At 49.0% G+C, this 26,636-nt stretch overlaps 1 protein-coding gene across 1 annotated transcript in view; it reads left to right on the forward strand.

Annotated features, from left to right (window-relative positions):
- Positions 1–26,636, forward strand: part of SerT (Serotonin transporter) — an 860,179-nt gene that overhangs the window by 47,584 nt on the left and 785,959 nt on the right. The window contains exon 2 of the mRNA XM_050183099.3: positions 24,649–24,783. Coding sequence (XP_050039056.2) covers positions 24,649–24,783 — 135 coding nt within the window. The remainder of the gene's footprint in view (positions 1–24,648; positions 24,784–26,636) is intronic.

The raw sequence follows: 26,636 nt of genomic DNA on the forward strand, positions 1-26,636 counted from the left end.
GGCGGCACACATACCAATTACGGGGGCTGTTCCGCCATCGGCGACACGGACAAGAGGCGTCGTGGCGGGCATGATGATTTTCTTCAGGCGGTTGCGAAGGTCAGTGCTCATTACCGACAAATGCGCCCCAATATCTATAAGAGCAGATACAGAAATACCATCGACTTGCACGTCAAGAAGGTTCAGATGAGTGGGCAACGTCAGTAGAGGATTTGGCGGCGTAGGGAGCAATGCAGCGTCACCTCAAGGCGCTGCATCGTCTAGTTTTCCGGCTGGGAGCGGCGTCCGAAGGGAGTCGGAGAAAAGGAGCGACGGGGCTGGGGAGAGCGAGATTGTCGTCGTTGGGGCGTAGGCGAACGTGAATAGGGGCGGTTCGGCGCAGGAGAATCAGTGGCGGCATTATCGGACCGTGCGACATAGGGACGAGAAGGGCCACCTGAGGGGCGAGAGTAGTTAGTGTAAGTAGACCGGGTCTGGGAACTCCGGCGACTGCGACAGTGCCGAGAAATGTGCCCGATTCGGCGGCGGTGAAAACAAATGGGCTTGTCGACAGCAGTGCGCCATTCAGATGTGTTCCGGAAAAGTGGTGGGTAATAAGATGCGGGACGGGACGGAATCGATGAAGCCGGGCGGGTATCAGGACGATGGGCCGAGCTGTTGGTGTGAAGACCCATGTTTTCGAACTCTTGGCGGACAACTGCCTGGATCAGTGAGACCGTGACTGCAGATGTGTTGGTGGGACTGGAGTCGAAGGCAGCCGGATAGGCGGCCTCGATCTCACGCTGGACGATCCGGGTAACATCGGCAGTGTTGTTGGGACGAGGAGTGTCGGCACAGGAAGATGTCGCTGGGGTGTTGGGCAGACGGGCAAACTGCCGGTCAATACGTCGGCTTTTAGCGAGTTCCAGGCGGCGGCACTCTTTTATAACAGCATCCACCGTCGCTACGTTGTTGCAAACGAGCAAGTTGAAGGCGTCGTCGGCAATGCCTTTGAGGATGTGGGCAACCTTGTCGGACTCAGTCATGTGTGCGTCAACTTTGCGGCACAGAGCCAAGACGACCTGAATGTACGTGACTGAGGGCTCCATTGACGTCTGCACGCGACCGGATAACGCCTTCTGCGCGGCAAGTTGGTGACCGTATGGGTTGCCGAACAAGTCTCGGAGCTTTTGCTTAACCGGATCCAAACTGGTGAGCTCATCTTCGTGCGTCCGGTACCAAACTAGAGGTGTGCCACCGAGGTGAAAGACACCGTTGGGGAGCATAATTGTAGGGTCCCACCGGTTATTGCGGCTGACATGTTCGTACAGGATGATCCAGTCATCGACGTCTTCCCTATCTTTACCGTCCACTGCGAAGCTCCATGACGAGGTACAGGGAACGTCCACCTCCACCAGATATGTTACGTAGGAAGACGCAGACGAAAAGCTATGTACAAGTATATTTACAAGAAGATACACTGCGCTTGGCCAAGAGGCAACAGCCCGCGCTAGCTTCTAGTCGTTGTCGTCGTCTTCACACTGCTCGCATTTTCGTGATCGCATATATTGCTCCGTAGCAATATAAACGCTGATGTAGCATGTACAAACAGATAAATTCAAGTCATTTAATGCGATCCGCATGCTGAGTGAATTAGTTTAGGTGTTAAGCAGGCGGCTTTAGTACATTAGCCCTATAATTACCACGCTTTATTCCTAATCTGGTGTCGGCTGTCACATACACCGTGGTTCCGAAGAAAGCAAACTAATTGGCGGGGAAGGGGGATAATTCCACTAAACGACAGTTAGTGTTTTCTAGGAACAAAGTTTATTTGTGTTAAATCGAATGCTGCCGAAGCTGATATCATATCGCGAGTTAAATTCCCTAGCAGTGCGAAGCAATGCACTCTACCTCAAGCCTCTCTCAATGGTACCAGTAAGGTTGAAAGCAACACATTTACTTATATGGAAAAGAAAAGTGTTTCACCTAACCTGCCAAGAACACATCTTGCTTGAATACATGCAAAGAAAATGGGTCATTCAGGCCTGCAGACCCACAGTTCTCAAGAGTGGTCGTCAACGGCTATGGTGACTTATTCTATGCTGCAATGCTTCTTAAAAGCGTTTCTAAACACTATACGTATGATCTTTCCACGGCCTGAACAAGCAAAATGTAGGAGTAAGTAGATTTCCCTAAAATAGGGGTCATTTTGTGGACATATGGACAAAAGTGGTCGTTTAATTGTAGTACATGCAGAGAATTACTTATTTTACCGCTGGAAAGCACTATACAAGAGTCGTATGCATGTTTTGCCCCTATTTTTGAATAACGCAATGGACAGCAAGCTTAAATATTCATAAAGAGATGTAGGCTAAGGGTTATACGACAGCGAATTTCAATATGTGTGATTTATGGCAGGATTATAACTCCCAAGAAAAATCTGCGGCATTAGAATTTTTGTAGTAATCCCGCAAGGTTGCACAATTGTGCGTTTCCCCCCCCTTTATTTCTTGCCGTTTCTTCCAGCTTACTGCGTATGAGCTCTATATTTTCTTGCTTCACTATACAGAAAACGTGATTAGTACTCGGGCAAGAGGCTTCTGGAAGAATGACGTATGAGTAAAACATCCAGTAATCTCTAATTTGTACTCGATTGATAATACTTCTGAAAGCCGCACAAAAAAGGAATAACAGACGCGTTACTGGGTCTTGTATTCGCATCCGTCTATACGCTGAAATTCGGATTTTTGTTTGTCGCAATATATTAAAGTGCAGTTGTCGGTGATGAACAGGTGCTAAGCGACAAAAACACAAAAAAGTCATATACTCTGTTGGTTCGACGTAGGGGTCAAGTACGCATGGTGAGGCCGCAGGCTCACTATGCCGACTTAAGTGGAGGACGCAACGAGGTCAACTCACAAGCACAGCCGGTGCTGGTACTGAGTGGGAGATGCAGGCGTGGCAGCCGCATAAATGTGTTTTGGTGCTGTTCTTAAGTGAACAAGTAGGCACGAGCGAGTTCGCTTGTGTGATTAGTCAGGGCTGTTGTGGAATAAGAGACGGAGAACTGTCAACTTATGGGAAAAGGGTGCACGTCCGTTCGCTTCGACCTGCATCGAGAAGACTGGTTTATTTTCAGAGAGAGAGAGAGATGCAAATGAGAGAAAGGCAGGGAGGTTAACCAGACTTAAAACCTCCGGTTTGCTACCCTGCACTAGGGGAAGGGAAAGGGGAAGTAAAGACGGAAAGAAGAGCGTGACAAAAATAAAAGCGTGAGAAAAAAAATATGAAAAGGGATGAAATGGGGTCATTATAGTCTTTCTAATAGGCCACTGTCACGTAGAAAAGTCAACAAAGCCTTGACCGACTTTTGCTGCGACGACAGCTCACGTCGGCATTCCAAAACTGACTGTTCTGAAAGTGGCCTGTCGTCAAGGCGTGCCAACGTGGTCGCTAGTGACAGCCGGTGCGCGCTGTATTGAGGACAGTGGCAGAGCACGTGTTCGATGGTCTCCTCGCCGCCGCAGTGTCTGTAAGCCGAGCTGTCATTCATACCGACTCGGAAGGCGAAGGATCTTGTGTAGGCGACACCAAGCCACAGTCGGCAAAGTACTGCTGTTTCTAGTCGAGAGAGTCCAGATGGGGGTCGAAGTCGAAGGGATGGGTCCAGTCGGTGTAGACGTGTATGCTTTAAGCTTGGTGTGTTCCATAAAGTTTTGATGGCTTCATTTGCAAGCACACGAATTTTCGTTGCAGCGTCTGTTCTTGAGAATCGAATGGAGTCTTGCAAGCCCTCCTCATGTGCAGATCGTGCTGCTGCGTCGGCAAGTTCATTGCCCATTATGCCACAGTGGCTTGGAATCCACTGCAACGTGATGTCGTGTCCTTGCTCGACGAGGTGGTGAAGCAGCAGTCTGATTTCTAGAACTAGTTGTTCGTGGGGTCCTCGGCGTAAGGCAGAAACCAAACAATGAAGTGCAGCCTTGGAGTCAGTGAACACGCTCCATTTCTTGGGTATTTCTTCAGAAATTACACGAAGTGCACAACGAATAGCAGCAAGCTCCGCGGCAGTCGATGTAGTCTGGTGAGAGAGTCGAATCTTTATGGTGGAAGGTTTTGCAGGAAAGATCACCGATCCTGCAGACCCATTCACCGTGGTTGAAGCGTCAGTATACAGATGATGATGATCGTTGTACGTCTCGTACAGCAAGAGCAGTGAAAGCTGCTTGAGTGCTGGAGACAAGAGCTGGGCTTTAGTTCGTATGCCTGGTACGATAAGTCGAACCTTTGCTTGAGCCAAGCACCATGGTGGAAACGAAACTTTCGCTGGAGCTGTATAACCTGATGGAAGGTATGCACGATAGGGCAGGACAGTTTCACAAAAGGAAGCACGTGGTCGATCCTCTGGCAGTGTGGCTAGATGATGGGCAGGGGCTCGAGCAAGGTGTCTTACGTGTGCTCTGAGTGCTTCCATGACTATATGGGTCTTGGCTGGGAAATCGTGTGCAATCGCAATGGTTTCAGCCGTTGACGAACACCGCGGCAATCCAAGACACACTCTAAGCGGCTGGGCCTGGACGCTTTCGAGTGTACGGATATTACTTCTGCAGGTGTTGGTCAGCACAGGCAAGCTGTATCGCAAATACCCAAGAAAGAGCGTCCTGTACAGTTGCATCATTGCATGTACTGAAGTACCCCAGACATTTCCTCCAAGAAACTTAAACACATTAGAGATATCCGTCAGGCGCTTCTTTAGGTAGGCCACATGAGGACTCCAGCAGAGGTCGCGATCAATGATTACTCCTAAGAATCGGTGCGTCCTGACATAAGGAATGTTTTGACCGTCGATAGAGACATCGTATGATCTCATTGGCTTCCGGCTAAACGCGACCAATGCGCATTTTTCTGGTGAGATCTTGAGGCCTTGTTCATTTAAGTAGGTCGATGTTGACGTGGCAGCTTTTTGAAGCCTGGCGCGTACTTGCGGCCGTGTCACACCAGATGCCCACACGCAGATGTCATCGGCATACATTGAAATTTTAACTGTGTTCGGAAGTCGTTCCACGAGAACAATGAGTACAAGGTTGAAAAGCGTGGGACTCAAGACACCACCTTGTGGAACTCCATGGTGCGTATAATATTGCGAGGTTGGGCCAGCTTCAGTGTTAAGAAATAGAGACCGCCTATGTAAATAACTGCGAGTCCAACGATATAATGGACCGCCTAGGCCCACCGATTCCAATGCTTCAAGTATGGCGTCATGAAGAACGTTGTCGTAGGCTCCCTTTATATCTAAGAACATTGCGACAGATAACCTCTTACACGTCTTTTGGTGTTGAACATAAGTTACCAGATCGATAACGTTGTCGATAGAACATCGGTGACGTCGAAAACCAGCCATGGCGTCCGGGTAGATTTCGTAATGTTCAAGATACCACTCAAGTCTGGCGAGGATCATTCGCTCCATTACCTTCCCAACGCAACTTGCCAGCGCAATTGGTCGGTATGAAGTAATCTCTAAGGGAGACTTGCCAGGCTTAAGAAGCGGTACCAGGCGGCTGAGCTTCCAATCTTGAGGAACTTTGCCCTCTTGCCAGGACTCGTTATAGATATGAAGGAGTGCACTTCGTGCCCGTTCACCAAGGTGACATAGCATGCGGTAAGATATGTCATCCGGACCAGGCGACGACGACCGATTACATAGGGCGAGCGCCGCGTCAAGCTCTTGCGTCGTGAAAGGCAGATCCATGCGTGAATCGCGTGAATCTGGAATACGGTTCAATGTAAGCGAACCTGTGCGAGTTGGCTGGCCCGCAATCATAGCACGGAAGTCTTGCGCCACATCAATGTCTTGTCGGCGCTGGAATAGTGCTAGGGCCTTAAACTGGAAACGCTGTTCCGGAACAGAACGTAGACCTCGCACAGTTCTCCATATTTGAGATAGCGGTTTGCGTGGATCTAGCGACGCACAAAATTTCGACCAACGCTGAGCCTGAAGTTTATCCATGCGGCGTTGTATCTTCTTTTGCATTCGCCTGGCTGTTCTGAGATCCTGAATTGACTTAGTGCGTCGATATCTCCTTTCGGCACGACGGCGAATCGCACGAAGCCACTCCAATTCCAGGTCGAATTCAGAATACCTTGGAGAACACGTAAGTGTGCGCGTGGCCGTCTGTGCCGTTTTCTTAATAGCTTGTTGAAGTCCACAAGAGAGGCCTTTGTGACAAGCGTCCTCAATCTGAGATTTAAAGACAGACCAATCTATTCTTCGTATCGTGGGGAACGTATACGTGTTGGACATTCCCTTGATCTTGAGGTAAGTGGGGATGTGGTCACTTCCGTGCGTTTCAATGTCCAAAAACCACTTAACATGTGTGGCGAGGCGCTCGGAGACGAAAGTCAAATCGAGGCAGCTGCTGTACGTTATTCCCCGCAGAAATGTTGGACTCGCGTCATTCAGCAGGTAGAGACCATTGTTGGAAGCTAATGAAGCTAGTCGTCTTCCCGTCGCATTAACCTTTGAGCTTCCCCAAATGGTATGGTGAGCGTTGAAATCCCCGGTGATAATCCATGGACCAGGTTGTGTTTTCAAGATGTCTTCTAATCTTTTGGTGTCAAATCGACTTGATGGAGACAGATACACCCCCAAGAGTGCAAAGGTGACTTTCCTATTTTTAACAGTCATGCACACATACTGATTGTCGTCATGATGTTGCACCGGTTGGACGACGTAAGTGAGTTCACGGCGAATAAACACGACCACCTTGCTACTTTTGATGTCGCTTGATGAGAATATTGTCTCGTAGCCGGATAGTCTCATTGGATGGGATAATCTTGGTTCACAGATGACAATGATTGGAAAGCGGTTAGTGAGAACAAATTGACGAAAATCGGCGATGCGAGATCTTAGACCTCTCGCGTTCCACTGAAGGATCGACGCTTCTCTGACCTCCTTACGAAATGACTTGTGATTGTCAGTCATGGCTTCACTCAAGGCTTGCTAGGACGGGGCTCAGCGCGTCGAGCACTTGTAGTCCACTACGAGCAGATGGAGTGTCAATGCTTGTCAGCATGGCCCTGATGACATTCACAATGGATCGCAGCACCGGGATCATTTGGCAGTCGACTGTTGAAGCCTCACCGACAGAAGCGGGCTTCGATGGGAGCATCAAGCGTGGAGGCTCCTTAGAAGACTGAGAGCTTGCAAGCGCCGGCCACTCTTCCACGGGGGCAGCATTTCCCGTCTGAGGCCTCCTTGTGCTCTCGGGCGTTCTATTTGAAGATGATGGCGTTGGCGCAAGCGGCGCACGAGCTCCACCCTGTCTTGAGCGTTTGCGTCGATGACGACGTCGACGCCGGATCTTTTCTGAGGCTTCTCTATGGGTTGAGTTATTCCTCACCATTTGCTTCAGAACTTCGAACTCTTTTTTGATTCTTGGGCATTCTTTAGACGTCGCTTCATGGGTGCCTTCACAGTTGCCACACCTAAAGTTTGTGGCACGGCAGACATCCACCGTGTGTGAGTCCGCGCACCGGGGGCATATTGGGGAGTTTGCGCAGGCGCCCTTAACATGTCCGATATTAAAGCACTTGTGGCATTGAAGCGGCTTTGGGATAAACCGTCGTACGACATGTCGGAAGTGACCGACCTTTACGTGCGAAGGGATGGAATCCCCCTTGAACATAATCTTCACACAACGGCTGTTGCCAAGTCGGCATACGTGCGTGATGACCATTCCTTCGTATGCCGGTTTGATCAGAATTGGCTGGTCCGAGTTCGAAATAGCCAAGTCAACATCGTAGAGCACACCTGCAGTGCAGGCCCCATCCATAGGTATGACCGATCGTACTTTTTTGTTGCCCAAATCTGTTATCTGTCGTAGCGTCTCCAGCGTGGTTCCACGGGTTGTGTCGACAGCTAGAACATTCTTTCGTGTGTTCAGCCGGACTTTCTTGATTTCGTTTGGCGCCTTTCCCTCAAGAAAAACAGAGAGAGCTTGCCTGTTCAATACTCGAAGGTTGACAGAAGAATCCACTGGCATGAAGAGGATGGTGTGCGGCTAGCGTTCACTACCTGCCTGCATGGTTGACGTACTCGCTGGTGACGACGCCTTGATAAGCCTCCTTTTAGCCCTTCGGCGCCTCACCGACACGAAGCTGTCATCAGATGAGTCGTCACCTGTGATTGAGTAGACCTCTGTGTCTTCGCTGGTGCTGGACCAGGTGCCTCGTTTCCTTGAGGAACTTGTTAATGTAGTGATCTTGCCAGACGGGCCGGCAATAGGCTCTGCATCCATGGCCACAGGAGTAGGAGTCTCTCTTGAGCGGTCACTGGTGGTTGACCAGGTGCCTTGACTCATAGAAGAGATTGCCATTGCAGACTTCTGGCAGCACGGGCCTGCGGAACGTTCCGCGTCCATCGGCTCAAGCCAGGACGCGGGAAATGCCACAGAGACTGATGAAAATTTGACGAAAACTGGCTAGCTGGGACAGATGCGTTCTAGCATTGAGTAACTTCCTTTATTTTCAGTATTTTTGTTTGCGCACAAAAAGTTTTTTTTTATTTTCAGTATTTAAAAACTTTTTGTGGCAAACAAACAGGGACAAAGAGGAGGAGCAACACAAGGACGAGCGCTTTCTATCAACTGGTTTTATTTTCAAAGAACTGCCTGCTTAAATACCCACAGATCTGCGCGATCTAGTCAAACAGAGCACGCCTGTAGCGCATATAACACTTGAGATAAAATACCGTGGACCAAAGCCACCCGGTCAACATAAAAACATCAAGACACATGTAACAAACACTTACAATAAAATACGTTAAAGATGTGATGACAACAGCGGATTTTCTTTTTCCAGTAATGAAACAGAAAGATGGCTGGTGCATTTTTCCTTTTGTTTTTCAATTCAGTGCGCTTCCACAATTTCTCTCGCGGTTTGATTCCTATGCCTACACAAAATTTCTGTGCTACTAAGACACGGTGAGCAATCGTGTTCTTGGCAATGCATAGCCAAATGCGTACTAGGGCGACCTTTCATGCTAGATAAGTGTTCCCTTAGTCTCGTGTTGATGCATCTCGAAGTCTGCCCTACGTATACATGACCACACGTCATGGGCATCTGATAAACAACGTTTTTCACGCAATCAACAAATTGGTTCTTAGGCGGATGTCTAACGCTACATTCATTCTTTGCATTATCCTTTCTTTCGAACTTATTTTTAACCTTAGAAAACACACTACGTATTTTGTTTTTTGCCGAAAACACCAATTTAACTTCGTAACTCCCAGCCACCTTTTTAAGTCTATGTGAAACGCCGTAAACATACGGAATCGCTGTAACCTTGGAAGCCAAATCCTTCTGCCTTTGATTCTTTGTGCATTGTTCTTTATCCTGTTCAAATTTTTTCATTAGTCTATCGCATGACGCCAGCATCACAGCGAGCAGGTACCCAGCCTTTCTCAACCTATCAACTTGCTCAAGAAATGCATAGTAGAGATCTTGAACATCTATGCTGAATCCCCAGATGCGACTTGTACTATCCGATGCGATACTATCCGATATGACTTTGGCGGGTTCTGGTCGCGGGGTTCCTGCAGAAATTGTTGAGTTCCTCAGAAGTACAGGATCCGTACAAGTCGCAGCTGGGGATTCAGCATAGATGTTCAAGATCTCTACTATTCCTTACTGCATGGGCCCCTAATGTTCAGTGTAAAAGATTGCATAACAAACGAGAATGACGAGGTGTCATTCCGCAACACGTGCGGGATGGCTATTGAATCCTTTCTTGAAATTTTTCATTTTTACTTAGCGAATACACATGTAAGATTCTGAGGTGACACGTATCTACAGGGAAGGGTTGTGTGCATCGGGCCAAAGGTAGCTCCCATCCTTAGTATCATTGTTTTTTTGGGAAGCATAGACAGAGAACTGGCAAAAGATTTAGAAGGTGTAGTATGTAAGGTATACAGATATGTCGATGACTACTTGATTTTAGGCTGTCACGTGGACAAGGGTGCTTTCAGGAATAGGGTAGTAGAAGCCTTTAATTCTCTGGGCAAGGGCTTGACATTTACTTCGGAAGTACCAGTAGATAATAAGCTACAGTTTCTTGATGTCAAGTTAGAATTTCTACCGGAACATGTGTGTTGGTCACTCTCGCCCCGAGCTGGAAAACCGCTAAACTGAATAACCGGTAAACTGAATAGGCTATTCGTGTCTTGGTACCAGGGTAAGGTTACTCCTGAAAGCAGAGCACCTATTGGTTCAGTCGGCCAGTTGGGTCTCGAAATGATCAAATTCAGCAAAGGACGCGATAACGCCATGACTGTTCGCCAATAAATAAGGAAATTTACTACAGACTACGAATTCATGTGCTTAAGAATCGTGCTCAATGATGGAATATTCATTCCAAGTGGAAAAAAGCGTCTGTCGTGCCCACATTTTAGGTGATCCCATGACCGTCGCATCATTGCGGATTTCCGTGGAGCCTTAGCCGTAAAAATGAGCTAGAATGAATGCTTGAAGTCAAGAGGGGGGGTGCCGGGGGCCGGGCCCTCTCTCCTTTTTGAAGTAGGGGCTGGGCCTCCCCTCAGCAGGTAAACTGTAGCACAGCGACGCTGGTTCGACAAGCGCTGGTGGTGATACTACCCGCCATACCCCTCACGGGGCAATTTAACTCTCCGGTTTTTCCATTTTTGATTTAAATGAGATAAATAGCTGGATGTGGTACAAGAAAAACAGCAAAGCAGCTATATTGTCGTACTGCTGCATGCATTTCTCCGAAGCTCTGCACATGAGAGGGACTACCCTTTTTCAACTTAGATTCATGGCACAGCAAACTCTTTTTAATGAACCACCTCAGCGTGAAACTACCTAATGGTGAATTAGGGGAGGTAAACATTGGTGGTTTGTCTTGGTTACCAGTTCAGTTTCATTTGTTTACTTGTGCATTATGATTGCTTTCTTATAACAAGGGCGCATGCATTTTGCCCATTTTCAGGTCAGAAATGATAAAATATATTGTTGTAGTGCCTGAGCTTGACAATAAAGCAAGGCACCTAATGTTCAATGATGCAGCTAGACTTATTTGCCTTGAGTTCAGATATATTTCGCCCTTCATTTCTCGAGTTATTTTTGAAGAAATATTTCTAAGATGCAAACTTTTGTAAGTGCTTGATTGTACTGGCAATTAAACGATAGAGGCCGAGGACCGTGCTTAGTCGCAATAAATGCCATGCGCCCGCCGACACGTTAGTAAAATCCTGGCATTTTTACTACGCCCTTCTATTCTGCGGCCTGTCTCGCTGCTGGATTCGGTGATTCGACGCTTCGCTTAGCTAAATTATATATATATATATATATATATATATATATATATATATATATATATATATATATATATATATATATATATATTGTTACGGTGAAGTGAAGGAAGAAGTTGAATTAGTCTAGAGAAAGACGAAGTCTGGCAGTTGCCTGAACGCCACATCCATCATTTGTAAATATACGTTATTTTACACTCGTGGGCCTGCTTTCTTCCCGCAACATTTTGGTGGAAGGTGCGGGGTACAACCACGGAACTTCGCAGCGGACGTCATCTACCTGCCGCTACAATGGCAAATCAACCGACACAAGCGACAACGCCTCGGCAGCCCGTGCCAACGGTCATCCTCACTCACCCACGGGACCCGGGAACATTTTGTGGCACGGACAACGCCGACGTCGAGGACTGGCTTACGATGTACGAGCGAGTGTGCGACAACAACAGGCGGGATCCTACAATGATGCTTGCAAACGTAATATCTTATCTGAGGGGAACTGCGAAGCAATGGTATGACACACATGAAGCTGACCTAACGAGCTGGGATGTCTGCAAAGAAAAAATGCGAGACCTGTTTGGCAGACCTGTCGGTCGTCAGCTGGCAGCAAAAGAAGAACTTGCGTGCCGCGCTCAGACGTCCACAGAATCCTATGTCGTGTACATACAGGATGTGCTGGCCCTCTGTCGCAAGGCTGATGACAACATGACCGAGGCAGACAAGATTGGCCATATATTGAAAGGTATTGCAGACGATGCCTTCAATCTCTTGATGTGTAAGGATTGTGCCACTGTGGATGCAATTATTAAGGAGTGCCGGCGCTTCGAACAAGCGAAGGGCCGCCGCGTCACTCAAACTTTCGACCGATTGCCCAATACCGCCGCGACATCTTCTTGCGAAGACCCGCCGCTGTTCGTTCAGCCCACAGGACCGGAAGAAATAACGCGCATCGTTCGCCCTGAGCTTGAGCCATGGCCCCGGCTCCAGTTCGTTCAGACTGTCGGGAAAGCGTACCCGCTATCTCCCTTATACTAGCGGTCGTTCGGGAGGAAATAGCAAGTTTGGGCATTCCATCTCTCTGCTCGGTCCGCCATACAAATACCTACCAAATTTCTCCGACCGCTCGCTCCCAGACCCAATGCTTTCCACCACTCCGTCGCAACCCAGCTGAATGGCGCACAGCGGATGATAAACCCATCTGTTTTAATTGTTCCGGTATTGGACACATCGCCCGTCATTGCCGCAACCACTGGTCGTCGCCTCCTCGGTGGTCGTCTCCGAGTCACTACCGCCAAGTACCAGATAATCGTACTTTCTCGCCCTATACACCGACTAGGAACATCAACGCCGACAGTGCTCCACCAAGATCCAGCCGCTCCCCGTCTCCGGAAGGTCGTAGGTCCCGTTCGCCTCTCGTTCACCGGTCTTCGTCCCCTTCTGCAACCGGTCGCTTCGCTTCGGGAAACTAGGCGGTGCAGCTCCCGGAGGTGAAGCTGCAACTCCGACCCGGCCCTCAAATCCTCTGTTGACCCTGCCTACATGTAGAAACCTACTGGACATTGAAGTTGATAGCGTTCCTGTTAGATCTCTCGTTGATACAGGAGCGCAGCTTTCAGTTATGAGCGCTGCTCTCCGCCAAAGGCTCAAAAAGGTTCTGACACCCGCCGTACCGTGCACTGTGCGAGTCGCCGATGGGAGTACGTCACCTGTCCTTGGAATGTGCACAGCACGTGTGACCATTGGGGACCATTATACCGTCGTTCTATTTATCGTCCTTGAACACTGTCCACACGACCTAATTCTCGGCCTCGACTTCCTTTCGAAACACTGCCCAAATTGACTGCTCCGCAGGTGTTGTACAGTTGTATCTGCCGTTTCCTGCCGACGCAACCACTTGTGCTTCACACCGCTTATGTTCTGCTGAATTTGCAAGGCTGTCTCCACAGGCGGCTACAAATGTCCTCCTGACGCCCTGTGCTCCCGTACCTGATGGCGATTACGTCGTGTCGCCGCTTAGTGACGTGGTTTTGTCGCGTAATATTGCCCTACCGATCACCTTAATTCGGATCCGCGAAAACTGCGCTCGCGTGCCCATCCTCAATTTTGGGTTTTTGTCACATGTGTTGCCACACGGTATCGCCATAGCGCATATCACTCCTTTGGAAGAATTTCAGATTTCTTTTTTGACCTCTGAATCCTTCCTCAGTACGAACGGACCTTTGTCACCCACTCCTTCGTACTCGACGCCTGCGGACGATGTTTCTAAGATGATCGCCCCCGACCTTCCTTCCGAGCAAACGACAGCTCTTCGTCACCTCCTGTCATCTTATCGGGACATCTTTCATTTGGACGACCGTCCACTTGGCCAGACATCTGTTGTCACGCATCGCATCAACAGTGGTGACGCCAGCCCCATTCATAGGCGGCCATATCGCATCTCGGCAACAGAAAGCGCCATCATACAGAAAGAGGTAGACAGGATGATGGACAAGGACATCATTGAACCTTCCAGTAGCCCGTGGGCATCACCGGTTGTCTTAGTAAAGAAAAAAGACAACTCGTGGCGCTTCTGCGTTGACTACCGTCACCTCAACCGGATAACAAAGAAGGATGTTTATCCCCTGCCTCGCATTGATGACGCTCTTGACTGCCTTCACGGATCGCAATACTTTTCATCAATTTACCTCCGCTCCGGCTATTGGCAGATTAGCGCCGATGAGATGGACCGCGAGAAAACCGCCTTCGTCACACCGGACGGTCTGTACCCATTTAAAGTCATGCCCTTTGGATTATGCAATGCGCCAGCTACATTCGAGCGCATGATGGACTCTCTCTTGCGTGGCTTGAAGTGGTCTACATGCCTGTGTTACCTCGACGATGTGATTGTGTTTTCGCCGAACTTTGAGAGCCACCTAGGCGCCTCACAACCATACTCTCCGTGTTTCGCAGGGCTGGCCTTCAACTAAACTCCTCCAAGTGCCATTTCGGTCGCCGTGAAATTAACATGCTTGGTCATCTCGTAAACGCCGCTGCAATCCAACCTGATCCACAGAAAGCTCACGCCGTGCGAAATTTTCCTGTACCTTGTTCAACGAACGATGTCCGTAGTTTTCTGGCCTTATGCTCTTATTTCCGGCGATTTGTGAAAAATTTTGCCGACATCGCTCACCCTCTCACTGACCTTCTTAAGAAAGACGCCTCTTTCTTGTGGGGACCACTACAGGAGAAAGCCTTCTCTACCCTGATTGAGCGGCTTACAACTTCCCCGGTTCTCTCACACTTTGACCCTTCGGCGCCCACTGAACTACGAACTGACGCGAGTGGTCATGGCATCGGCGCTGTCCTCGCTCAGCGTCAACAGGGCCAAGACCGTGTCATCCCTTACGCTAGCCGCCTTCTTTCCACCCCCGAGCGAAATTACTCCATTACTGAGAGAGAACGTCTCGCGCTCGTATGGGCGGTCGCGAAATTCCGACCGTACCTTTTCGGTCGGAGCTTCTGCGTTGTAACCGATCATCACGCCCTCTGCTGGCTCTCCTCTTTGAAGGACCCAACTGGACGACTTGCACGTTGGGCATTGCGCCTACAAGAATATACATTTTTTATTATATATAAGTCAGGGCGCCTGCATAAAGACGCTGACTGCCTGTCCCGTAATCCCGTGGATCAACCGGACCATACCGATGCAGACTCGGACATCAGTGTTCTGTCCCTCTCCGGCTTCCTCCATATTGGCGACGAGCAGCGCAAGGATCCTGTTCTTCGAACACTTATGGAACGCCTAAGCTCCTCGCCCAATGACCCGTCCCTTCGGATGTTCACCTTGCGCGATGGAACTTTATACCGTCGCAGCGTTCGTCCTGACGGCCCGGAGCTCCTCCTAGTCGTCCCCAAGCACCTTCGACTCGCCATGCTCCAGCAACTTCATGACGCTCCTACTGCTGGGCATCTGGGCGTCACTCGTACTTACGACCACCTGCGGCGCCGCTTCTTCTGGCCCGGCATTTATCGCTCTGTGCGCCGTTATGTCGCTTCTTGCGACCTGTGTCAGCGCCGGAAGACGCCTGCTATGCCTCCCGCTGGTTTGCTTCAACCAATTGATATACCTACAGAGCTCTTCTTCCGTGTGGGCCTCGACCTCCTTGGCCCGTTTCCAATTTCCATCAAAGGAAACAAATGGATTGCTGTAGCAACAGATTATGCCACGAGATATGCCATCGCACGAGCGCTACCAACCAGCTGCGCTGCAGATGTCGCCGACTTCTTACTATACGACGTCATCCTGCACCACGGCGCCCCTCACCAGTTGCTGACGGATCGCGGCCGCTACTTTCTATCGAAGGTCGTCGAAGATCTGCTCCGCTCCTGTTCTACAGAACATCAGATTGCTACCACGTACCACCCTCAAACGAACGGCCTCACCGAGCGACTCAACCGCACACTCACTGAAATGCTCGCCATGTACGTTTCCAACGATCACCGCCACTGGGACGTCGCTTTACCATACGTCACTTTCGCATACAACTCGTCCCGTCACGACACTGCCGGATTTTCACCATTTTTCCTTTTGTATGGCCGCGACCCCACCTTGCCTTTTGACACGTTGCTACCTTCCGCAGTACAGTCACCCAGCACTGGTTACGCTCGCGATGCTATTGACTTAGCCGCCCAGGCCCGAGATGTCGCCCGTCATCGCCTCAAAGTCTCACAAGCTTCTCAAAAGCGACGCTACGACCTTCGGCACCGAGACCACCATTTTTCACCTGGTTCCCTTGTCCTTCTCTGGACGCCTTCACGTCGCGTCGGCTTGTCGGAAAAACTACTGTCCCGTTTTTCTGGTCCGTACCAGATCTTACGCCAACTGTCCGACGTGACAAACGAGATCGCCCCAGTCGGTCAGCCTTCAGTGCCTCCCAACGTAACCAGCGATGTTGTTCACGTCACCAGGCTCAAGCCCTATCATCATCATCATCATCATCAGCCTGATTACGCCCACTGCAGGGCAAAGGCCTCTCCCATACTTCTCCAACTACCCCGGTCATGTACTAATTGTGGCCATGTTGACCCTCCAAACTTCCTAATCTCATCTGCCCACCTAACTTTCTGTCGCCCCCTGCTACGCTTCCCTTCCCTCGGAATCCAGTCCGTAACCCTTAATGACCATCGGTTATCTTCCCTCCTCATTACATGTCCTGCCCATGCCCATTTCTTTTTCTTGATTTCAACTAAGATGTCATTAACGCGCGTTTGTTCCCTCACCCAATCTGCTCTTTTCTTATCCCTTAACGTTACACCTATCATTTTTCTTTCCATAGCTCGTTGCGTCGTCCTCAATTTAAGTAGAACCCTTTTCGTAAGCCTCCAGGTTTCTGCCCCGTACGTGAGTACTGGTAAGACACAGCTATTATACACTATTATACACAGCCCCATTAAGTGAGGCTGTATAACTTGCACCGGGACGGAGCTACCCCGCCGGGAGGGTGATGTTACAGGGAAGAGAAGGAAGAAGTTGAATTAGACTAGAGAAAGACGAAGTCTGGCAGTTGCCTGAACGCCATATCCATCATTTGTAAATATACGTTATTTTACACTCGTGGGCCTGCTTTCTTCCCGCAACAATATATATATATGTGTATATATATATATGTGTGTATATATATATATATATATATATATATATATATATATATATTGTAAAGGGGGTTTATTCGGGTCGTAGAGAAGCAGCGACCAACGCGGCAACAGCAGGTAGGGCGCAGCCAGCGAGCGAACAGGGTACGAGCCACGCGATGGCAATGGGGCTTTTCAGCCTGCCGATCTTCTTCGTCACAATCACCCCCGGAATTGAAGAGTAGCCATCCTAGCGACCTAGGAAGAGGTGGGCGGATCGTAGTACTCCTTCAGCCGGTCAATGTGTACAGTCTCTCGCCCTCGTCGACGGAGATCGGGAGATGGCGATACGGGTTCGACCACGTAGTTCACTAGTGATGTTTGTGCAACCACGCGGTAGGGCCCGTGGTACTTCGGGAGGAGCTTGGATGAAAGGCCAGGAGCAGCAACAGGCGGGACCCAAAGCCACACGAGTGAGTCGACGGGGAAAGGGTGAGGGGGAGGATTGAGGTCATGGCGCTCTTTTTGGCGGCACTGTTGAGCAGACGTCAAAGAACGGGCCAGTTGTCGGTATTTCTCGGCGTGCTGAGCAAGCACAGAAACAGGTGAGCATTCAGCAGGGTCCGGCCGGTACGGGAGAACAGTATCAATGGTGCTCGAGGCATGGCGGCCGTAAAGCAGGAAGAATGGCGAGAATCCAGTAGTGGCTTGAGAGGCAGTGTTATATGCGTAAGTCACGAACGGAAGTACAAGATCCCAGTTGGAGTGGTCAGATGCAACATACATTGATAGCATGTCACCAAGAGTTCTGTTGAATCGTTCTGTTAAGCCATTGGTCTGTGGATGATAAGCAGTAGTAGTGCGGTGAATAATTTGGCATTCAGATAGGAGTGACTGCAGGACGTCTGAGAGGAATACGCGGCCCCGATCGCTCAACACTTCGCGAGGGGCGCCATGGCGGAGAACGAAGTTGTTTAGTATGAACGAGGCGATGTCTTTTGCTGATGCAGCAGGCAAGGCGGCGGTTTCGGCATACCGTGTCAGATAATCTACGGCCACAACAATCCATCGGTTGCCAGCGCCAGTAGATGGAAGAGGCCCGTATATATCAATGCCGACACGGTCAAATGGCTGAGCTGGGCAGGGAAGTGGTTGGAGAGGTGCGGTGGAGAGATGCGGGACACATTTGCGTCGCTGGCAGGCAATGCAGGAGCGCACGTATTTGTGGACGAAGGTGTACATCCCTCGCCAATAATATCGTAGGCGAAGCCGTGTGTAAGTTTTTGACACTCCGCCGTGACCACACTGCGGGTCAGAATGAAAAGCGGAGCATAAATCTTGTCGTAGGTGGCGAGGCACTACTAAGAGCCATTTGCGGCCGTCATTTTGGTAGTTGCGGCGGTATAAAAGTCCGTCGCGGATTGTGAAATGCTGCGCCTGTCGGCGTAACACTCGAGGTGCCGAAGTTGCCGGAGGATTTGATAAAAAGTCGAATATCATGACGATCCATGGGTCTTTTCGTTGCTCCGATGCCATGTCCAGGATGTCAAGTGGTGAGATTTCATGTCTATAAGTAGAAGTGCTGCTGTCTGAAGTAACTGGGGAGCGCGAGAGGGCATCGGCGTCAGAGTGTTTGCGTCCAGAACGATAGACGACACGGATATCGTATTCCTGGATTCGGAGGGCCCACCGAGCGAGGCGGCCCGACGGGTCTTTTAGGTTGGACAATCAGCAAAGAGCGTGATGATCCGTCACCACGTCAAAGCGTCGACCGTAGAGATATGGACGAAATTTTTGAAGAGCCCATACGATAGCTAGGCACTCTTTTTCTGTGACTGAGTAATTGGCCTCAGGTTTCGTGAGGGCACGACTAGCATAAGCGACAACGTATTCGGCATTAGTGTTCTTGCGTTGTGCGAGCACGGCACCAAGGCCGACACCACTGGCGTCAGTGTGAACTTCTGTAGGTGCGCTTGGATCAAAATGGCGCAAGACTGGCGGAGACGTGAGGAGGTGACGAAGAGTCGTAAAGGCATCATCAGAGGCTACCGACCAACCAGAAAGTTCATTGTCGCCTTGAAGAAGTTGGTTAAGTGGTGCGATCACTGTAGCGAAATTGCGAACGAAACGTCGAAAATAGGAGCATAGGCCAATGAAGCTGCGCAGTGCTTTCAAATTAGTGGGCTTCGGAAATTCAGATACGGCGCGAAGTTTATCAGGATTAGGAAGAATGCCTTCTTTGGAAACAACGTGGCCTAATATAGCCAGTTTTCGAGCTGCAAATCGGCACTTTCTTAAGTTAAGCTGGAGACCAGCATTCCGGAGACAGGTCTAAACTTGATGTAAACGCCGAAGATGGGTCGGAAAATCAGGGGAAAAGACGACAACGTCGTCGAGGTAGCAGAGGCAAGTATGCCACTTTAGGCCACGTAGGATGCCGTCCATCATGCGTTCGAAGGTGGCGGGTGCATTGCACAGACCGAACGGCATCACAGTGAATTCATACTAGCCATCTGGTGTTACAAATGCGGTTTTAGAACAGTCAGCGTCCGCCATGGGCACCTGCCAGTAGCCAGAGCGGAGATCTAAGGAGGAAAAGAACTCCGCTCCTTGCAAACAGTCAAGTGCGTCATCAATACGTGGCAACGGGTATACATCGTTTCGGGTAATCTTGTTAAGCCTTCGATAGTCGACGCAAAATCGTATGGAGCCGTCTTTCTTTTTAACTAGGACGACTGGTGATGCCCAAGGACTACTAGAAGGCTGGATGACACCGCGATTGAGCATATCGTTCACCTGGTCATTGATAACTTGTCTTTCAGTCGCCGATACTCGGTAGGGACGCTGTCGAATTGGTGCGTGGCTCCCAGTGTCGATAGTGTGCGAAACAGTCGTTGTGCGGCCGAGTGATGTTGCTTGGCAATCAAAGGAGGAAGAGAAGCCTTGGAGCAAGCGAAGAAGTTCGTCGCGCTGCGTCGTCGTAAGGTCACTGGCAATAGCTGGCGTAAAAGAACCCGGTAGGGACTGTGGACGCGATTCCTCGAGAGCAGCAATATAAGTGGAGTCGTCCATCGTGTCAAATATTGAAGATGAAGTCAGTGGCTCTGCTCTGCCAAGGCTTTCATGGCGGCGTAAAGTAATTGGTTCAGCCGATGGGTTGGAGACGCACATGAGAGAGGCGCCAGCTTTGAACTCGAGGACGGCGAACGGCAGTGGTAGTGAACGGCGGCGAACTAAGAGTTCAGACGGAGCGAAGAGTACTGTGCCGTCATCTACATAGTCACAAGAGATACTGACAAGGGTGGAAGACCAGGCAGGTATAATGGTGTCTTCTGAAACAGAGATTTTGCGGCAATGGTCCTTATGGTCAGTGATAATATCAGTCGAAAACTGAAACAGCTCGATTATATATATATATATATGACGTGGTCTCCGTGTTCCTTTCATCTTTTGACTATCTGGTAATTACGCATGAGCTACTTGACAATTATGGTATCCAGTTTTTAGATATCCACTCCATTTGCCCTCCAGTCATTTCTGTTGGGTAATATCACCATAGGGCGGCAAAGACGCTGCTTCCGCATGCCTCGTCACTGGTCAAGCTAGGAATCGCGTACCTGTTGTTTTGTGAATGCGCTCCGCAAATCATGGCCCCACCTGGGAGTTTTTTGAGAGAAAAAGAGCGGCAACTGGAAGCAAGCTACTCTATCCACGTACCTTTATCAGTGGCGGGAAATGCGCTGAAAAAGAAGCTCAGTGCCCTTCTACTCTGTAAAGAAGGATGTCCAGCGAAGCTGTGTATGTGGGCCCCTGAATGACGAACTGCACCTACGCCGATTGCACTTTCTTCGCGATCGGCCCACGTATGGCGAGTGCATAACGCCAGCTTCACCTCTGACGCGTGTCGACCCGGCATTGCACTATCTTCGGGATCGGCTCACGTATGGCGAGTGCTTGAAGGCGGAACCGCATGGCGCGATTTCAGGCGCGATTAACGCGCGGATGGTGGGACGCGCGCGTCATTTTAACGCTTGCCCAGCACGATCTGTCACGAAATCGCGCCGCCGCGTGCTGCTGCTCGCAGTAGAAAAAAAAAAAAAAAACGCGTCGCGCGGCGCGTCCGCCAATCAGAGTTCAGGTATGTCACGTGGCATTTGGTCACGTGGCATCTTGGTTTTGCCACCAGATTGCCCTGCTCTCTGCGCATCTCGAAAGAACCTTTCTCGCGCATTTTTTTTTTCTTGGCAGAACTGGAGCATGCGTCAAAGAAATCGCGTGCTACTGCGATTTCGTTCGCGCATCGTGTTCACCTAAAATGCACAAAGCAACCTTCAACGAGGCCCTAATAACTGAAGTGGAGAAGCGTCGCGTCCTGTGGGACGTACGCGACCGCAATTACAAGAACATGAAACGTGACCAGGCTTGGCGAGCTATAGCAGATACCCTCAGCGTAGACGGTATAGCAGATGCCCTCAGCATGCCCCTTAATAGTAGCTATCGCCTCTTCTGCTCGGCATTAAGCGGCCGACACTCTATATTCTATGTGAAGTTGCAAACAAGCAGCGGCCCATGCATGCAGCGGCCTCTCAGCATGCGGAAGGTACATAGTCGCAGTTTCGCACACAATCTTGCTGATTGAAATAAAGCTTGATAAATACACTTCGGACAAAGATGTCGCTGTATAATTTCACTAAGATTATTTTTATTGTAGTGTTCTGTAAGATTAAGGGCATATCATATATGCGGTAACAGAGACAATTCATGTCGTTGCGGTTTATGTTGTTTGGCAACCCGGAAAACGCGAGGCAAAAGAGCCGCTCCGTTTTTTCGCGCGGGTGCTCGCGCGTCGGCGGCAACGCGGGCGTTCGCCGCGCCTCACGTTTTTCGCTCGCGGAAAACGCGCCATGCGGTTCCAGCTTAACGCCTGTTTCACCCCTGACGCGGGTCGGCCCGGCATTGCACTATCTTTGCGATCGGCTCACGTATGGCGAGTACTTAACGCCTGCTTCACCTCCGCCGCGGGTCGGCGGGCATTGTACAACTTCGCGATCGGCCCACGTATGTCGAATGCATTACGCCAGCTTCACCTCTGACACGGGACGGCCCAGCATTGTACTATCTTCGGGATCGGCCCACATATTTGGAGTGCTTAATGCCTGCTTCACCTTTGACGCGGATCGGCCCGGCATTGCACTACCTTCGGGATGGGGCCACGTATGGGAAGTTCTTGCTTACCACAACGACACCAAAATTTCCTACGACGGTAGAGGTACACAGCTTCGCTGTAAAACTAGGGGAACCGGGTGGCAAGCGCGAGCGCAGCCACGATAGGAGAAAGAAAGTGGTTGTATGGGATACATGCATGGGATACCGCATGGTTTAAAGAAGATCGCCCGAAAAGTGCAAGTGGACGCTGCATTTTGAGCTCCACAAAAGCTATCAAGGATATGTAAGGCCACCGATCCGTTGAAAAAGACGCGCCGAGGATCCGTGAAGGATCATTGGCCGCCATTTGTGCATTGCGTACAAGGCGTCGTTTATCGCTTCCCTTTATCTGGCGCTAAAGTGTAGATAAGGCAAACAGGCAAATGCCTCAATAATAGGCTAAGGGAACACAAGCAAAAATTGAACTTTTGTCGAGATGGACATGTCTCCGTGCATTGCAATGAGTGCGAGTGTAAGCCACTGTTTAAGGATTGTGAAGTAGTGTTTGGAAATATAAATAAAGATACGAGGTAAATTGCAGAAGCAAGCTTAATTGCAAATGAAGGTGCTAACTGCGTCAGTGCTTCATCGATTACTGTAAGTAGAAAGGGAACTGCCTATCTGGAAAATGTTCGGTTGCGCGTGCCATGATGTCCACTCGCTTGGCCGGTATCAGCACCATGATTTTCTGAAATAAAATTCAATTGATAGATTGTGCACGTCCTGTCGTCTTTCTTGTCCTTGTCAGTCCAGCGCTATGACTTGAATTGATGCAACAAACCAACTTGCCCGAATATCTGCGCCAAAGTATTGAGCCATGCTGCACACTTTGAATAATGGCCTGAACATTTGCATGAACGCCGCCTATGCATACAGACTGTTCGCGATCAAACAATTTTTAATGCGATAGCGTTAAGGAGCCCGTGTCGCAGAAAATGCGGTGTCGGCATTGACATGTCGAGTGCAGTGTCGGACGTCGCTTCGGCAAAAATATTTTCGAACCACAGATGTCCACGTCTTCCATGTTATCCAATAAATTGACAGAACGAATTGTATTTCTTAGGTTAAAATACGTAGAAGAATTGTAAACTACGACTTCCACACAACCTACAGACGCGATAGCTCCCGGATTGTAATTTTAATATGCGAGAAAACATAATTCTGTTACGCGAGATCTCAAACAAACCCATTTTCCCGCGTTTCTACAATACATAGACCGAAGACGGCGTCCGCCATTTGCGCACACCGGCGCGCCAATATATCGAAGTCCACAAAGTGGCGCGCCCGCTTCCTTGAAACACTTCCAGATGGGGCCAGCCTCAGCCGCATCGCGGCCGACGGAAAAGGCCGCATTTGTACCAGCAAGCCCGCCTTCGTGCACAGCGTTCGCCGCGAGCATTTCGCGGTGAACACTACGGTTACGTGCGCTGCAGTTGCCCGGAAGCGTGTGAGGCAGTCGGGGATTTTTGAGTGCTATCGCGTTCCACTCTTAAAGCTTAAGCGTCCTCCAAAAAAAAAAGTAAATGTGGACTACGTATACCCAATCATTGTAGGTTAGTGAGCAAAATTTTATGATTAACGCTGTCAAAGGCTTTACTAAAATCAAGAAACACAGAACCGACGAAATCGCCGTTGGCGATGGAAGTCTTTAACAAATCGCCTAATGATAGTAAAGCTAAATTAGTTGAAATATACGTGAACGGAAACCAGATTCGCAAGGATTTAGGAACTTAAATTTGTCTAGGTACTTCTTAATACGTATCAGGAAAAAATGTTTCAATAATTTTGTTAGTTGAATACAAAACAGAGATAGGGCGATAGTTTAGGACCTCTGTAATATCACCATTTTTGTACAGCGGGATAAACTTGGCCTCCTTAAGTGAGCTAGGAAAATATTCACGTTTAAATATGCGAATAATTATATTGCCTAATGCTTCAGCAATATATGAAGCACTCAGCGTTAAGTGATAAGAAATATTGTCTAACCAACGCTTGAGTTCTTTTAGATTTAGAATTGTAGAACCCACTTCATCAGGGGTGACAGGAAAGAGAAAATGGCTGCAACGTGTAAGAGGACACGATGAAGCTACAGGCCTATTATCGTTTATGCCATATAAGTAATCACTAAACGAATTAGCAACGCCGGCTGCCTCAGTGTAGATTTGTTATTTATAATTTATTTTTCAGTTACTCTAATAGCCTCTGGTCTATTCGAGAAGCCATTGAAAAGTTTTCATTTTTACTTGGGGTCATTGTTCTCTTACAAAATCCTTTGCATAATAAGGTCGTTTCATAATAAAGGCGGGAAACGAGGATGCAGAAGAGCGCTTGTCCTTGTTTTTATTTTTCTGAGTCCCTTGTCTCGCCTTGCGGTGCGCCACACCTTCGGCATAAACGGTACATTTGCCTTTCTCATTTCGCGCCATGATTTTTACGTATTCTTTACCCAATCCAAGGAGTTTTACCCACTCCAAGGGACACGCAACATTCGTCTCCTGGGACTCAAAATAATATTTCTATTTCCTCACAGGCGCCTTCCTGATTCCGTACACTGTGATGCTGATGTTCGGTGGCCTGCCTCTCTTTTACCTGGAATTGGCCATGGGTCAGTACTACCGCAGCGGGTGCCTAACTATTTGGAAGAAGATATTTCCCATCTTTAAAGGTAAGCCAACTTGACGTAAATGCAATAAAAACATAACCAGCCTGGAGGACCTTTCTTGGAATGAAAAAAATTTTTTTTTCGCACGAACAAAGTAATATTTGGGGATCAGTATTTTAGTATTAGCAGTATGGACTTGGTGCATCATTAAAAAAGAGTGTAAAAATACAGCGGTGACTAAACCAAAGACAACAGCATGGTGCTCCACTTCCCACACTTTTATTAGGAAGCAGAATGCATATACTTATTGCTCATTTGTGCAGCCTAACAGCTTACCATCAGAGCGCGAAGCCTGAACTTCCAAATTTCGATTCATTATTGGATATTGAAAGATTCTTTGAACTAACGCACTCTCGCCTAACTGATGAATCGTTTCCGCTTCTATTTGTTCACGCACGTGTTTGCTTTTATTTGTCACTATTTCTACTCAACCTGTAGGGGCTGGCATGCACACTTGCCAAAGTGTAATGAAAAGACGGCATCCTCAATCTATTTTTACTTTATTATTGTGCTCGCTAAATCTTTCATTAACTCTACTGGCAGTCTGTCCTACGTACAGCTCACCAGATGTTAACAGAACCTGGTAGACTTCACATTTAGTGCGATCGTGAAACATTATACTGTGCTCATTTTACCGGCGCGTTGAGTCACCACAGTAACTGAAGTGCTGAATCAGCCTGCGCAATGGAGACAGCTTTCTTGGAGCAGAAAAGGCGCTCAGGCTCTTCATGTTATTCTTTTCAGACTGCGAGACCACCCATGAGCGTACCGGATTAGCAGCTTTCTCATTTCCCAATTCAGTGTGCCATTCAGGAGACTTAATCAATTCTTGAACGAGCATTTCTGCAATAGAGAATTGTACAAGTTCTGGGTTACATGCATATTATTCTAGTGTACGCTTCAACCTCGCAACCTTCTGTGTCGTATAGAGTGGAGAATCGTGATTTCAGAATAGTGGCGTTAAATTTTTCGAAATGATGGCCTGTGTGTTCATACGTTTGGAGAGGGCCAGCTGCGGTATGAATTTTACATGTGATTTGTGATTATTAAAACGCAGCCTAAAAGGGGTTTGCATTTGTCCAGTCTATTGTGCTCGGCTAGTGCTCAATTCGAGTAGATACGCAACGTTACAAGTGTAGCAGTTGTTATCTCCTTGGATTTTGAGGATTTTGAACGAAAATGAAGGCGCACTGCTCATGGCAACATTAGCGCTACTAATCATGAGGCAGAATTTGCATCCAAGTTTCCCGCATGGTGCGCAGCCCCTGAAGTTAGCTGAGTTAATTTTTAAGGAGGTGAAAAGATGTCTGAGGTTGGTGGCCCGTCTGTATACCACCCGTTCAGGTTCACGTGGTGCATTTTGTCGCTCTGTAACAGCGCGGCACGACGTTCCCGGATGAGCGCAGCGCTTTGAACGACTGAAGCAATGGAGCTGGCCATGTCATGCAGCTGCTTTGCCAATGAATAGAAACGGTAGACGTTCTCAAGAGCGCTTGTGGTGACGGAAACCGCGGAGGGGGCTTTGATGCCATCCCCGGGCGCTGCTTCGTTTACTTGCGCTGAAGGATGAGAACCCGGGAGTATGACTGTGCGTTGAAGAACGATTTGCGACTGCGCAATTGTATTGGAAGCAGGCAATCTCCCGCCTGCCAGATCGCCTGTTTTACTCCGACTTCTTCATCCTTCGCTTCTCCCCTTCGGCTTGTCCAGAATATTAGGGGTGTCCCAAATATCATGCAGCAATATATAAGTATGTACAGATGCCACGTAGCTGGGCACAACCAAGATAATGTTGCTTGCCGGCGCTTGGAGATATCCAGAGAATTTTTGCATTCCGCCTGATTACATTATTTGTC

This window comes from Dermacentor andersoni, chromosome 3 (assembly GCF_023375885.2).
Source record: "Dermacentor andersoni chromosome 3, qqDerAnde1_hic_scaffold, whole genome shotgun sequence".
NCBI classification, from domain to species: domain Eukaryota; kingdom Metazoa; phylum Arthropoda; class Arachnida; order Ixodida; family Ixodidae; genus Dermacentor; species Dermacentor andersoni.